The 13,283-nt window shown below is 39.6% G+C and overlaps 1 protein-coding gene across 3 annotated transcripts in view; it reads right to left on the bottom strand.

Moving 5' to 3' along the window:
• RPS6KC1 (ribosomal protein S6 kinase C1) overlaps positions 1 to 13,283 on the bottom strand; it is a 123,262-nt gene that overhangs the window by 33,114 nt on the left and 76,865 nt on the right. For all 3 annotated transcript variants that reach the window (XM_045011342.1, XM_045011343.1, XM_045011341.1), the window contains exons 10-11: positions 4,967 to 5,014; positions 3,305 to 3,437 (exon numbers count right to left, since the gene is read on the bottom strand). In XM_045011342.1, the coding sequence (XP_044867277.1) occupies positions 3,305 to 3,437; positions 4,967 to 5,014 (181 nt within the window). The remainder of the gene's footprint in view (positions 1 to 3,304; positions 3,438 to 4,966; positions 5,015 to 13,283) is intronic.

Raw genomic sequence — 13,283 nt, 5'->3', positions numbered from 1 at the left:
TTTTTATCCATTCCCAAAGATGACTGCAAAGCATACCCTGCCTGCTTATCTTTTTTTGTTTTTAACTGGGAGCAGTACTGCTAGTACCTCGAAGTGACTAAGCACTTTTTAGCCCTATCATTACACCTTGGAGCTTTGAATAATTAGAAAGTTTTGGCTTTTGACTGATATGGGGAACCTGAAAAGCAGAGAAAGATGGTTTTTAGAGGAATGAGTGTGAGGTAGCCATAATTTACAAAAACCTCCTCTATAGGGATTTTGGTAAGATTATCTACCCTAGACATTTACAAGATTCTGGCAATCTGACTGCTATTAACCAATAGGTTTCTCCTGTCATTAAAACACCATGGGGTTCTTGGTGACAAAGCCTAACCACCCCATACAAATACAGTGTAACTTTACCCCATTTTACATTCATGGTTTCTATTTCTACAATGTCCAACAATTTAAAAGGTCTTATTGAGTCAGCCACTGTCACTGCACCAGCCCATATCAAAATTCCCATCCTGGGTGTCAATCACCTTCCCATTATTTTTCTTGGCAAAATTTAAAAAAAGCCTCTTAGATTGGGTATCAGGACAGTCAGGATTCCAACTATTCTTGTGCTCAAGGTGTTCCAGCTATGCTTTACTAAGACACAGATGGTAAGTGATCTTTGGCGTGGGAATCCAGATGAGCTGGGGAACCTCAAGGGCTGATGTCAGAGAATCGCCATGGATACTAGAAACCCAATGACAATTTTTTTTAAAACGTCATTAACTGACAAAGGTCAGGGAAGAAGGATGGTCTTCTAAATAAGGCACTGGACAGGGACTCTGGAGATCCGTGTTCAAATCCTGGATCTATGATATTTCCTGTGTATAGCCTTGGACAAGTGACCATATCACTCTGTACCTCAGGTCCCCCTCTTTAAATGGAAACATCACTTCCTTTCCATCACCCTTTGTCTTGTCTATTTATACTATAAGCTTTCAGGGTCAAGGGCTGTTTCTTATAATGTGTGTGTACAGCATTTAGTACAAAAGAACAGCTGAGGCACCTAGACACTATCAGAATATAAATAAATCAACAACCACAACATTAAGTCAGGGTCATTTGGAGTTTGGATGATGGAAGCACAGACATCCAAGAACTTTAACCACTTTGCTATGAATATGGGGGTGGCACAATTCCTCTCCAATATCACTTGAGTACATCACTCAAGGATAGACAGAACATCCTGAAGGAGGTGGTTTAGGATGATTTCAAGCTGTGAGAGTGTTTGTGCTACTTTGTATAGTTGAGATTTAGGTAAGAACGAATAAGTGCTTATTTACAATACATTCTTTTGCATGTTTTTTCCACATATACAAATATGTCTTCTATTAAAGAAGGCATACTACTTTTTAAATGCAATTGTTTTTCCTTTATGTTTGGCTCACCAAAATAAGCTTAACCTATCTCTCATAATTAGTAGTTTTTATAAGGAATCATTAACTGAGCAGTGACTGAGCTTATCACGTACCCACTTCTAGACAATATGCTGCTCTCTTACTCCTAATATACAAAGGGGATTTGAGAGAAAACCCTTTGCCCTATACAATTTATACAAAGTAGGGATTTAGCAGCAGTTGACACAAATTAATTTTACCTAGGGAACTCAACACTTGTTATGGTTGGTTTTGGCAAGAATGAGCAGGCCAGGACAGTAACTTCTCACTGGATTCGTTATTCTCTCCTGATCCGCCAAGATATAAAGTTTTCCCTCTTACAATAACTGTCCTGTCCAATCCATTCAGCTCACCTCTTTGCTCTTATATACAAGAGCTCTGGGGTATGAAACATCTCTGCTTCCCTTCCCCCCTTCATTCACCAGAGCCAAAGGAAAATATTCCTTACTGGGAAGTAGTAACCATTTCCAGTAGGTTGCCCTGGACTGTGGCAGTTTGCTGTGTACTTTAAAGTTCTTTTTGGGATGTTTGGTTATTACCCACCCTAGTAATTCTCCCTGAAATACCTTTTCCTCTTCTCATCCTATCTTCATCCTGTGCTACCAAAGGAAGATTTTCCTCAAGGGAATTAAAAATCCTAGGGACCTGAAGTTATAATAATCAACTGAGTCCCACCCCCCAACCCCAATATTTTTTCTTCACATCCCTTTCCCCTGCAGACTCCGGGGAACAGAAATCTATTGGCACCAATGAATTCTCAACAAATTTTCTAAGCTTCTCCAAAGATTCAGTCCAAAACTACCAATATGCATTCAGGTCAGAGGTCAATTGATAGCTTTCAAATTCCCAAGATGGTCTCTTGGGTAGAGAATTCACATACAGTTACATTGTAGCCTATTAACGTAAGGTCTTCTTTCATGCATCATTGTACAGTCAAGTTTAAAATAAATAAATAAAACATACTACAGAAACAAAGAACTCTTCACATTACAGAGTCAACTTTTGTTGGTTTGTCTTCCTGTATGTGACAAAAGTGGCATGTGCATAGACAAATTCCAAATAGTTAAAACAAAAGGAATAATATTTCCTCTTAACTTATCTTCTCTATAAACTAGTTCTGTGCCTTGCATTTCCCCTTTCTGGTTGAATTAGCAGCATCCCTTAAAAAGGAAGAGCTATATTAGCAGAACTGAAATTTATATTCTGCACTCATTCTACACAAAAAGGAGTAATTAAATTAGGGAATATTTAAATCCAGAGGAAAAAAAATCAAAACGTAATTATTTTTTGCCACCTGTTCCCTGAACATATAACAGGAATTTTATAAATAGTCTGAAGGCACAACTCTGTGGCTCTGCTTTGAACTCCTATATGACACCACTGGCTATTTTCTTAAAAACCCAGATCAGAATAACTATGTAATGTTAAGGAACAGGCAAATGTTCTTGTTTTTTAGAAGGCAATTATTAAATTCTTATGGGAATACTTCCCATTTTAACTACATAACATTAAAAAGATTTGCTTGCCAAAGATTACAAAAGTGGCAAAAAGATTTTATCTCCTAGAGTTGACTTATACATACTGTAGATTGCAGTTTCAACCAAACCACTATCTGTCCTGTAGAAAATAAATGGTTAGAAATGTACAATATTACTAAAGCTCAAACAACTAAGCAGCTTTTGGGGAAATTCAAAACAGGAATAAGATTCAGAATAGGAATAAGGGGGAAAAAATCCGTTCTTTGTATAGTTTTGTTATTCTAAGAGTGAAAATATTTTGTTTAGAAAAATACATAAGAAAGTAATTTGACATTTAAATTTATCATTGATTGAAAGCTTGAATTTTTTTTCAATGTACTTAAACCACAGACAAACCTTCTGCATGCTGCAGCACAAGAAATACAGACTCCTCAGAGATGATGTACTTGTGCAGACACACCATGTTGGGCACACAGCGGGGAATGATGGTCTTTCTGTTCCTGCTGTACTCACTACTTTTCCTTAGACCCTGACAGAGAACAAAAAGGTCAGTTGTACCCTCAGTTGCCTTTGGAGCCTGCTGTGCTCTGTGTTTATCAACCAAACTAATCTATCCGAGTTACTCTGGGCTTCAGAGAAACCACTCATCTGCTGCTCTATGCCCCTCAGTCCCCCGAGGCTCTGCTGATGGCATCTGGCGCATTTCCAGAGAACAGAAGATGGCACAAAGCTGCCATTAAAATCAATTACATGGGTCAATGTTTTTATTAGAATCTCTCTCAAACTAAGTCATCAGGATGACACACAGTTATTTCCCTATGACCTTTTTAAAAATTTTATTTTTTTTTTAAGCAAAAGACATTGTTTAAATCAGTCTATGTTCTAGAGACAAAAGAATACCCTGGATTCACATGTTATCCTTATGTTTCCACCATACTTAAAAAAACAGGAAAACATTCAGTTCCTGAAGAGGTAATAATTTCGGCACACAGATGAAGTTATTGGAATGGAGGGGGCGGGAAGTAAGCGTGACCTACTATTATATTGATCAACAAGATGTAAGGAGTAAAATGGAAAAATATACAGTTCATCTAGTCTGCCTACAGATGCAATGAGGATGCTTACCTAGGATCCAATATCTGAACTATATAATGTTTACGGATGGCCACTTGTGAATTATAAATGGAATGATTTTCTGCAGAGTATGTGTTTGGATTTCTAAACCAAGATAAATAGAATTAGAACAGTTTGCAGTGTGTGTACACAGTGTACCTGAAGCTGAGGTGTAAATAAAGTTTCAACAATTAACTACAGCATAGTCTTTGGGCCTCAGTTCTGCAGCCATTACTCATGTCAGTAGCCTAATTCAAATCAATGTGATTCCTTGTGTGAATAAGGGCTGCATCAAGCCCTCAAAGTAAACCAATTCCCAGCCCCATGGATTCACTGGGTTCTCAAAAGAATTTTTACCTGATCTACATGAATCACAGGAGGCAAACCTTAAGGATTTAATTCCCATGTAGGGAAGTCCTTATTATTAATGTAATAATTTAGTAGCCTTAAACGGACCTTTCACATTGTAGTAACCTATAGTTTTAAGAACATAGGAATTGCCATACTGGATTAGAGCAGTGGTCCACCACATCAAATATTCTGTCTCTCACAGTGGCCAGTACCAGATGCCTCAGGGGAACAAACAACAAACCCTGTAGCGAACAGTTATGGAATAGCTTGTGTACAGGAGAAATTTCTTCCTAACTTCTGCCCTGAAACATGAGGGTTTATATCCCCTATGCTCTAACATATTGGCCTCAATGATCACACCACTATCATGATCAGTGGTAATGCTATGCGTACAAGAACTACAGAGAAAAAAGGAAAGGAAAGGGAATGGAAGAAAGTGAAAATATATTTCAAATACATTTAGAAGACAGAAATGTTAATGTGCCAATAAAATTCACAGAGATGGCAACCATAAAAAACAGGAAATATTTTCTTTGTGTGGAGTAAATTAGCAAGCAAAGTTGTTTAGGAAACTAGAATAAAGATTTTACTTACTTTCAATATAAAAGTCTGCTGTGTTCTAGTATCCATTACAAGTAAAACCTAAACAAAAACACATAAAGTAAAGAAAAATTATTTTAAGTTTCTCATTAGTATAAAGCTACTTAACAGTAGGCAACTCAAAAATCGCCTGTTGAACATTTCTATAGACCAATAGCTGCATGTTATTAAAAAACAGTGCACAATAAATACAAAAAATTCTGATAACATATTAGTAAGACCTTTACTGATTTTTTTTTTAAAAGACAGAAATGTGCTTGAGGACATGAAAGGTGTCTCCTGAATACTGCAGAAACTTCATCTGATTACCAATCAGCTGCTTAAAAATTTAAAACTTGACAACCAATCCCCCCCAGCCCCCCCAAAAAAAACAGTTGGTGTTTTATTGGTGAGGGTATAATTTAGCAGAACTCAAGTTAGGGTAACTGCATACAAAGCAGTATTACCTCAGTTTAGTCCAACACTCCCTTCTCCCAGTAAGACTTGTTTTCACACCACCAGGTTTCTTATACCCAATTTTTGTTCCTTCCCCCAAGGCTCCCTGTTTTCTTGAGGGGGGGGGTGTTTTTTAAGATGACACTGATAGACTCATAGACTTAAGGTCAGAAGGGACCATTCTGATCATCCAGTCCGACCTCCTGCACAATGCAGGCCACAGAATCTCACCCACCGACTCCTGTAACAAACCCCTAACTTATGTCTGAGTTATTGAAGTCTTCAAATCATGGTTTAAAGACCCCAAAGTGCAAAGAATCCTCCAGCAAGTGGCCCGTGCCCCATGCTGCAAAGGAAGGCGAAAAACCTCCAGGGCCTCTGCCAATCTGTCCTGGAGGAAAATTCCTTCCCGACCCCAAATATGGTGATCAGCTAAATCCTGAGCATGTGGGCAAGACTCACCAGCCAGCACCCCGGAAAGAATTCTCTGTAGTAACTCAGATCCCACCCCATCTAACATCCCATCACAGACCATTGGGCATATTTACCTGCTAATAATCAATCAAAGATCAATTGCCAAATTAATTGCCAAAATTAGGCTATCCCATCATACCATCCCCTCCATAAACTTATCAAGCTTAGTCTTGAAGCCAGATATGTCTTTTGCCCCCACTACTCCCCTTGGAAGGCTGTTCCAGAACTTCACTCCTCTAATGGTTAGAAACCTTCGTCTAATTTCAAGTCTAAACTTCCTAGTGTCCAGTTTATATCCACTTGTTCTTGTGTCCACATTGGTACTAAGCTTAAATAATTCCTCTCCCTCCCTGATAAGAATCCCTCTGATATGTTTATAAAGAGCAATCATATCCCCCTTCAGCCTTCTTTTGGTTAGGCTAAACAAGCCAAGCTCTTTGAGTTTCCTTTCATAAGACAGTTTTCCATTCCTCGGATCATCCTAGCAGCCCTTCTCTGTACCTGTTCCAGTTTGAATTCATCCTTCTTAAACATGGGAGACCAGAACTGCACACAGTATTCCAGATGAGGTCTCACCAGTGCCTTGTATAACAGTACTAACTCCTCCTTATCTTTGCTGGAAATACCTTGCCTGATGCATCCTAAAACCACATTAGCTTTTTTAACGGCCATATCACGTTGGTGGCTCATAGTCATCCTGTGATCAACCAATACTCTGAGGTCCTTCTCCTCCTCTGTTACTTCCAACTGATGTGTCCCCAATTTATAACCAAAATTCTTGTTATTAATCCCTAAATGCATGACCTTGCACTTTTCACTATTACATTTCATCCTATTACTTTTACTCCAGTTTACAAGGTCATCCAGATCTTCCTGTATGATATCCCAGTCCTTCTCTGTGTTAGCAATACCTCCCAGCTTTGTGTCACGTGCCAAGGTAATAAAAAGATTAAATAAGATTGGTCCCAAAACTGATCTCTGAGGAACTCCACTAGCAACCTCTTTCCAGCCTGACAGTTCACCTTTCACTACGGCCCGTTGTAGTTTCCCCTTTAACCAGTTCCTTATTCACCTTTCAATTTTCATATTGATCCCCATCTTTTCCAATTTAACTAATAATTCCCCATGTGGAACCGTATCAAATGCCTTACTGAAATCGAGGTAAATTAGATCCACTGCATTTCCTTTGTCTAAAAAATCTGTTCCCTTCTCAAAGAAGGAGATCAGGTTGGTTTGGCCCGATCTACGTTTTGTAAAACCATGTTGTATTTTGTCCCAATTACCGTTGACCTCAATGTTCTTAACTATTTCTCCTTCAAATTTTTTTCCAAGACCTTGCATACTACAGATGTCAAAATTAACAGGCCTATAGTTACCTGGATCACCTTTTTTCCCTTTCTTAAAAATAGGAACTATGTTAGCAATTCTCCAGTCGTACGGTACAACCCCTGAGTTTACTGATTCATTAAAAATTCTTGCTAATGGGCTTGCAATTTCATGTGCCAGTTCCTTTAATATTCTTGGATGAAGATTATCTGGGCCCTCCGATTTCGTCCCATTAAGCTGTTTAAGTTTGGCTTCTACCTCGGATGTGGTAATATCTACCTCCATATCCTCATTCCCATTTGTCATCCTACCATTATCCCTAAGCTCCTCATTAGACTCATTAAAGACTGAGGCAAAGTATTTGTTTAGATATTGGGCCATGCCTAGATTATCCTTAACCTCCACTCCATCCTCAGTGTTTAGCGGTCCCACTTCTTTCTTTGTTTTCTTATTTACATGGCTATAGACCTTTTACTATTGGTTTTAAATTCCCTTTGCAAGGTCCAACTCTACATGGCTTTTGGCCTTTCTCACTTTATCCCTTAATAAGGTAGCTTTCCTTGCTAATCTCTCCCATCTTCCACTTCCTGCTTTTTCTTAATCACCTCATCCAGCTTGGTCTACAACTCCTGCCTATGAATTTTCCCCCCTTTCTTGGGATGCAGGCTTCTGATAGTTTCTGGAACTTTGACTTGAAGTAATTCCAGGCCTCCTCCACCTTTAGATCCACAAGTTCTTCAATCCAATCCACTTCCCTAACTAATTTCCTTAATTCTTTAAAGTTAGCCCTTTTGAAATAAAAAACGCTAGTCCCAGATCTATTTTTGTTTATCCTTCCATCTAGTTTGAACTGAATTAGCTCATGATCACTCAAACCAAGGTTGTCTCCTACAACCATTTCTTCTATGAGGTCCTCACTACTCACCAAAACCAAATCTAAAATGATATCTTCTCTTGTTGGTTCTTCAACTACTTGGTGAAGAAATCCATCAGCTATCATATCCAGAAAAATCTGAGCCCTATTATTATTACTAGCACTTGTTCTCCAGTCTATACTGGGAAGTTAAAGTCTCCCATGATCACACAATTTCCATTAGTGTTTACTTCATTAAAAACATTAAAGAGGTCTCTATCCATATCCAAATCAGATCCCAGCAGTCTGTAGCACACCCCAAGCACTATATCAGAGGAGGCTCTATTAGCTTTCTTTCGCAATGTGATTTTTGCCCAGACAGACTTATTCCATCACTTATTTCTTTACAGTCTACCTCATCATTGATATACAATGCTACTCCACCACCTTTGCCTTTATTTCTGTCTTTCCTAAACAGCACATAGTCTTCAATACCTGTACTCCAGTCATGACTACTATTCTACCATGTTTCTGTTACCCCTATAATATCCAGTTTCACTTCCTGCACCAGTAGCTCTAGTTCCTCCATTTTGTTACCTAGGCTTCTCCCATTAGTGTACAAACATCTTAATTTTTGCCATTTGGCTTCACTAACATTCTTTACCCGGATAGGCACAGACATTCTACCCCCCAGTATCACCTATTAGACTGGTATCTACACTACCCTTCCTCCTTATTTCCATTCTCCGACCCACGGCTGTATCTTTTCTTACTTTGTTTTCTTCCCTCTCAATGTTAAATTCCGGCGTGGAGATTACCTGGACATCTCCCAATCATCTTTCCCAAATTCCTAGTTTAAAGCTCTCTTAATCAGTTGTGCCAGCCTCCATCCTAGAAGTCTATTTCCCTCCTTACTCAGGTGAAGTCCATCCCGAGAGAACAGTCCTCTGTCCATGACTGCTTCCCAGTGGCCATACATCCCAAAGCCCTCCTCATAGCACCACTGCCTGAGCCACCTGTTGATCACCATAATCTTGTCACACCTTTGTTGCCCTTCTCTAGGAACAGGCAGAATCCCACTGAAGACCACCTGAGCCTCAATTTCCTTAAGCGTCTTCCCCAGTCTGGCATAGTCTCCCTTGATACGTTCCAGCGAGAATCTAGCCATATTATTTGTTCCCACATGAAGGACAATCAGCGGATTCTTTCCCACTCCCATTAGGATCCTTTTCAGCCTCAGGTCTACATCCCGTATCTTAGCACCCAGCAGACAGCACACCCTTCTGTTCTCTGGATCAGAACTAGTTACAGGCCTGTCTATTCTTCTCAGTAAGGAGTCCCCAGTCACATAGACCTGCCTTTTCCTGGTGACAAGTGTGATTCTCTGGTCTATCCCCTGTTCCCTCTGGCTGCAAGTCCTCTCAATTTCTATTGTCTCTTGCAATCCTCTGCAATCCATCCCGTATCTTTCTAGGGCTCATAATTGGTGTTGTCTCCATTGACGCTTCCCCTCTTCCTATAGGACTAGCTGCTCTTCTCTTCTTCCTTGCCCTCTCACCTTCAGCGACCACCTGCTGTGCCCCTTCTTCATTTTCCAACTCTGCAAACCTGTTCCTGAGCTCTATTTCTCCTTCACTGGCCCGTCTTTTCCTCTGCCTGGTTCTCTTAGTCAGGTACTTCCACCGTCCACTTTCCTCACCCAGCAGTCTCCCCTCAGAATTCTTTGGTCCTGCTTCCATCTGAAAGACTGAGCTTATCCCTTCAGCCTCCTCATGTCTTTGCTCCATCATCTGCTCGAAACCTCTTCTAAAATCGACCAGAGTTTCCACCTGCATCTCCAGTCCTCAGATCTTTTCTTCCATCAGCTCTATCAGGCAGCACTTCATGCAGACGAAACTCTTTTCAGGTACCCCCTCCAGGATCATGTACATGTCACAGCTTCCACATCCAGTCATTCTTATTGTGTCTTTCACTGCTGCCTCTGTATTGGTCATAGCCTTCCCACCTAAAACCTGTAAGTCCAGGAAACACAAACCAAAGCAAACCACCACCACCTACAGCACAACAAACCCACAACAGGCACTAGAACACCAGCAGAACACCACCCACTCCCTTCACTAGCCTGTCAATTCCTCTGCTTAAGTCTCTTAGTCTCCCCCGCAAACTCCCCCTGTTTACAGCTCTGTTTGCTGGCTCCTGTGCCCCTCCCAGGAAGTCAAACTGAAGACTGTGTGTCGGAAGAAAAACCAATTTGTGCATTCTCACGATAACATGGCTTGCTCTAGCTCTTACTGGTTGTGGCAACACCTACAAATTTTTAATGCCTTAATCAGTTCTACTATCACTGCTGTTGAATTCCTCCACAACCTTATAATTTTGGTGCATCCATAACTGGCAACACAAATTGCTGCAGGGAAATCCAGCTGTTAGGACTGCAATATTATAGTAAGATGGAAAGAGAATATTTATTTAGGAAAAGAGAATGGATTCATTGCAGAAAGGGGAAAATATATAGCTGTAAAAGACAGTCTTCATTACAGTATACTGGCCTTGCTGCAGACACATCATAGACAACTTCATTTATAACTTAGTGACACCACCATTTTGTTACTTTTGCAGCAGAAGGAATCTAATTAGTTAATTTAGTATTGTCACTTGTTTGAAAGACAGTCCTCAGAAATTCCAATTATAGGGAACTGTAGTTCTCCAAATCTCTTTGTAAACCCTCACACTCTTGAGCGTGTTACCCTTGAATTCCAAGAGTATAGATGCTCAGGCATATCTGAAGAATTCCAGTTCAGCACAATAACCTAAAATGGTACATGTACAAGACCAATACTCCAAGATCAAACATGTAGAATGTCCAGTCTGAATCAAATATTCACTCTTTAAATTTCTCCACACAGTTATGCTTCCAATGTAAATACAATCACATTTTTAAAAAGAAAAACTACATTAAAACATTATTTAGGCAGCAAAGTGAAGCGTTAAAAAAAAAAAAGACAGGAAATGCCAGATTTACAGTTATCTATGCAACCTGCCACACGGACTGCTACAACTTGAGCTATAGGACTAACTACATCAGCTGGCAGCAGCAGAACACATTCCAGAGGGGTGATGGGCCAGTGGCACCATGTTCTGGGGCCAGTGGGTAGCAGGAGCAGGCCAGCCCAGCTTTCTCTCCCCTCCTCCCCCAACCTTCTGGGAAGAGGAGCACTCCTGCCCCAGCTGGCACCACCAAAACAGGGATGGTCTGCTGGGATTGTGTGCTGGTTTGGGGGCTCTAAGAAATCCACTCAGCTCTCCCTCCCCTCTGAGAGTTGGGGGAAGATCCTGTCCCATGTGGTACCCACAAGGTGGGGATGGAATGGAATGCTGGAACCATATGCTGAGTCCAAGGATAATGGTGCCTGGACAGCAGCTCACAGATATTCCCAGTAAAGTAACAGCAGTGTGGGCCTAGCTCTTTAGAATGTTCAGACTTAATTATTTGAGCAGACTCCCAACATATTCCAGAGGAATACAAGCAAGAGAAGGGAAATTGTGATTTTTAATCAATTATAACTATGTTAAACCTGAATGGAATTTCATGGGATGAAGACAAGGTACTTCCCCAGCCAAGAATTTTCTCCATGCCTAATTTCAAAGGCCTGCTGCAAACAGTGGATGTGTTAAACCTTCTTAAGGTTGCAATAATCTTTTCTAATGGAAACCCAAGTATAAAGGTCCCTACCAGCGCCTCCTATAATACTCATTCATTGCACAGTGCACAAAAATACTTGATTGTTTTAAGATGAAGCTTTTAAATCAAGAGTTTATGCAATCTAACTAAGATAAAATATTTTATAGCAGCCTCTAAAAATTCTATTTGCCCACTCAATGGATTAAGTTTTTTTTGATGGATGTGTTGAATGTCATTTTCATCATAATGGGAAGGCTGGTGAGTAGATAATGAGCCTAGGCAGGTGAATTTTCATGATGATTTTGTAAGCCTGTTCTATTGGGCTCTCAGAAATAAAAGACGACAGTGGAATAAATCATAGCAGTAACATTGGTTTTGCCACCATGCTTAAAATAAAATTTACAAGATATGCCAAATTAAGACAGATAAAAATTGTTAGGAAGTGATGTTTTGTTTACAGTCACTTTGTCTTTTTTTACCAAGTTTATTTGTAGGTAGGTACTGTTCACATTGAGGCAATAAATACAAGAACATATGTGATTTTTTTTTTAAATGTGCCCTTTGACTGTCAATTTCTCCCAAACAGGTGTTGGCTAAATGATTATAAATTGGCCTCTGGATACACCTCTTCAACTGAGCCGTACAGGACTGGTGATAATATAATTAGACTTAAAAACATCAGGCTGGTGAATGCTTTCCATCTGTTTGGCAATAATGTTTAGTTAACAATAGTCTTTAAAAAAAGCACCTTCAACTTCAGCTCTTAAAGTTATTTATAGGGCCATTCTTAACACACCAGCACTCTTGCTAACAAGAGCTTTAGCCACTTGGAAATTATTAGCCATACGGCTGTATACGAAAAGGAATGTCTGCATTTAACATCTGTATCTCATGCATCAACCTCATTTAAAGTCACTTCTTAATGAACAGTTCTATGGCTCTGTATTAATATTATAGTTGCATGCACAAAGATCATAAGGAGCCAAACATTTTTTTTTAATACCAACAGTAGGCCAATCAGTAATGAAGCTGTCAGCATAAAGGACAAAATAATAGCTTCTTTAACCCTCAGACAGGATTTGTTCATTTGTAGAATACAACACACCAATTTAAAAACTGCTCATGGGTTTGCTCACCTTTATAAAGACAAAAATCTAATTTGGTACTAATTTGATACAATTGTCTTTCCAATAAAAGGCTCCTAAAGCCATATTTTATTTCATGATAAAACAAGTGTTATAGCTAAAACTGTCATGAAATAATTACCTTTGATGGCATACCTTATTGCACAAATACAATTAATGTATTCCTCCCTTTCATGTTTCACACTTGCTTATCAGAACTGTATTAACATACGGCATGCCAGAGCAGACTACCGACTCTTCACCCTATAGTAGTAACCTATAGAATGACTGCCACTAACTGGAATAAAGCAGACAACCTGTCCCTTAAGGGCTAGCTTCAGCTGTTATATTATAACATCACAAAGACTAGCAGCTACTCTTTTTCAACTGTAACAGAATAGGTTTTAACAGATAATA

Source organism: Mauremys mutica, chromosome 3 (genome assembly GCF_020497125.1).
Source record: "Mauremys mutica isolate MM-2020 ecotype Southern chromosome 3, ASM2049712v1, whole genome shotgun sequence".
In the NCBI taxonomy this organism is placed as follows: Eukaryota; Metazoa; Chordata; order Testudines; family Geoemydidae; genus Mauremys; species Mauremys mutica.
Note: the sequence above shows the minus strand (reverse complement) of the source record. Positions and strands in the feature narration are given on the sequence as shown.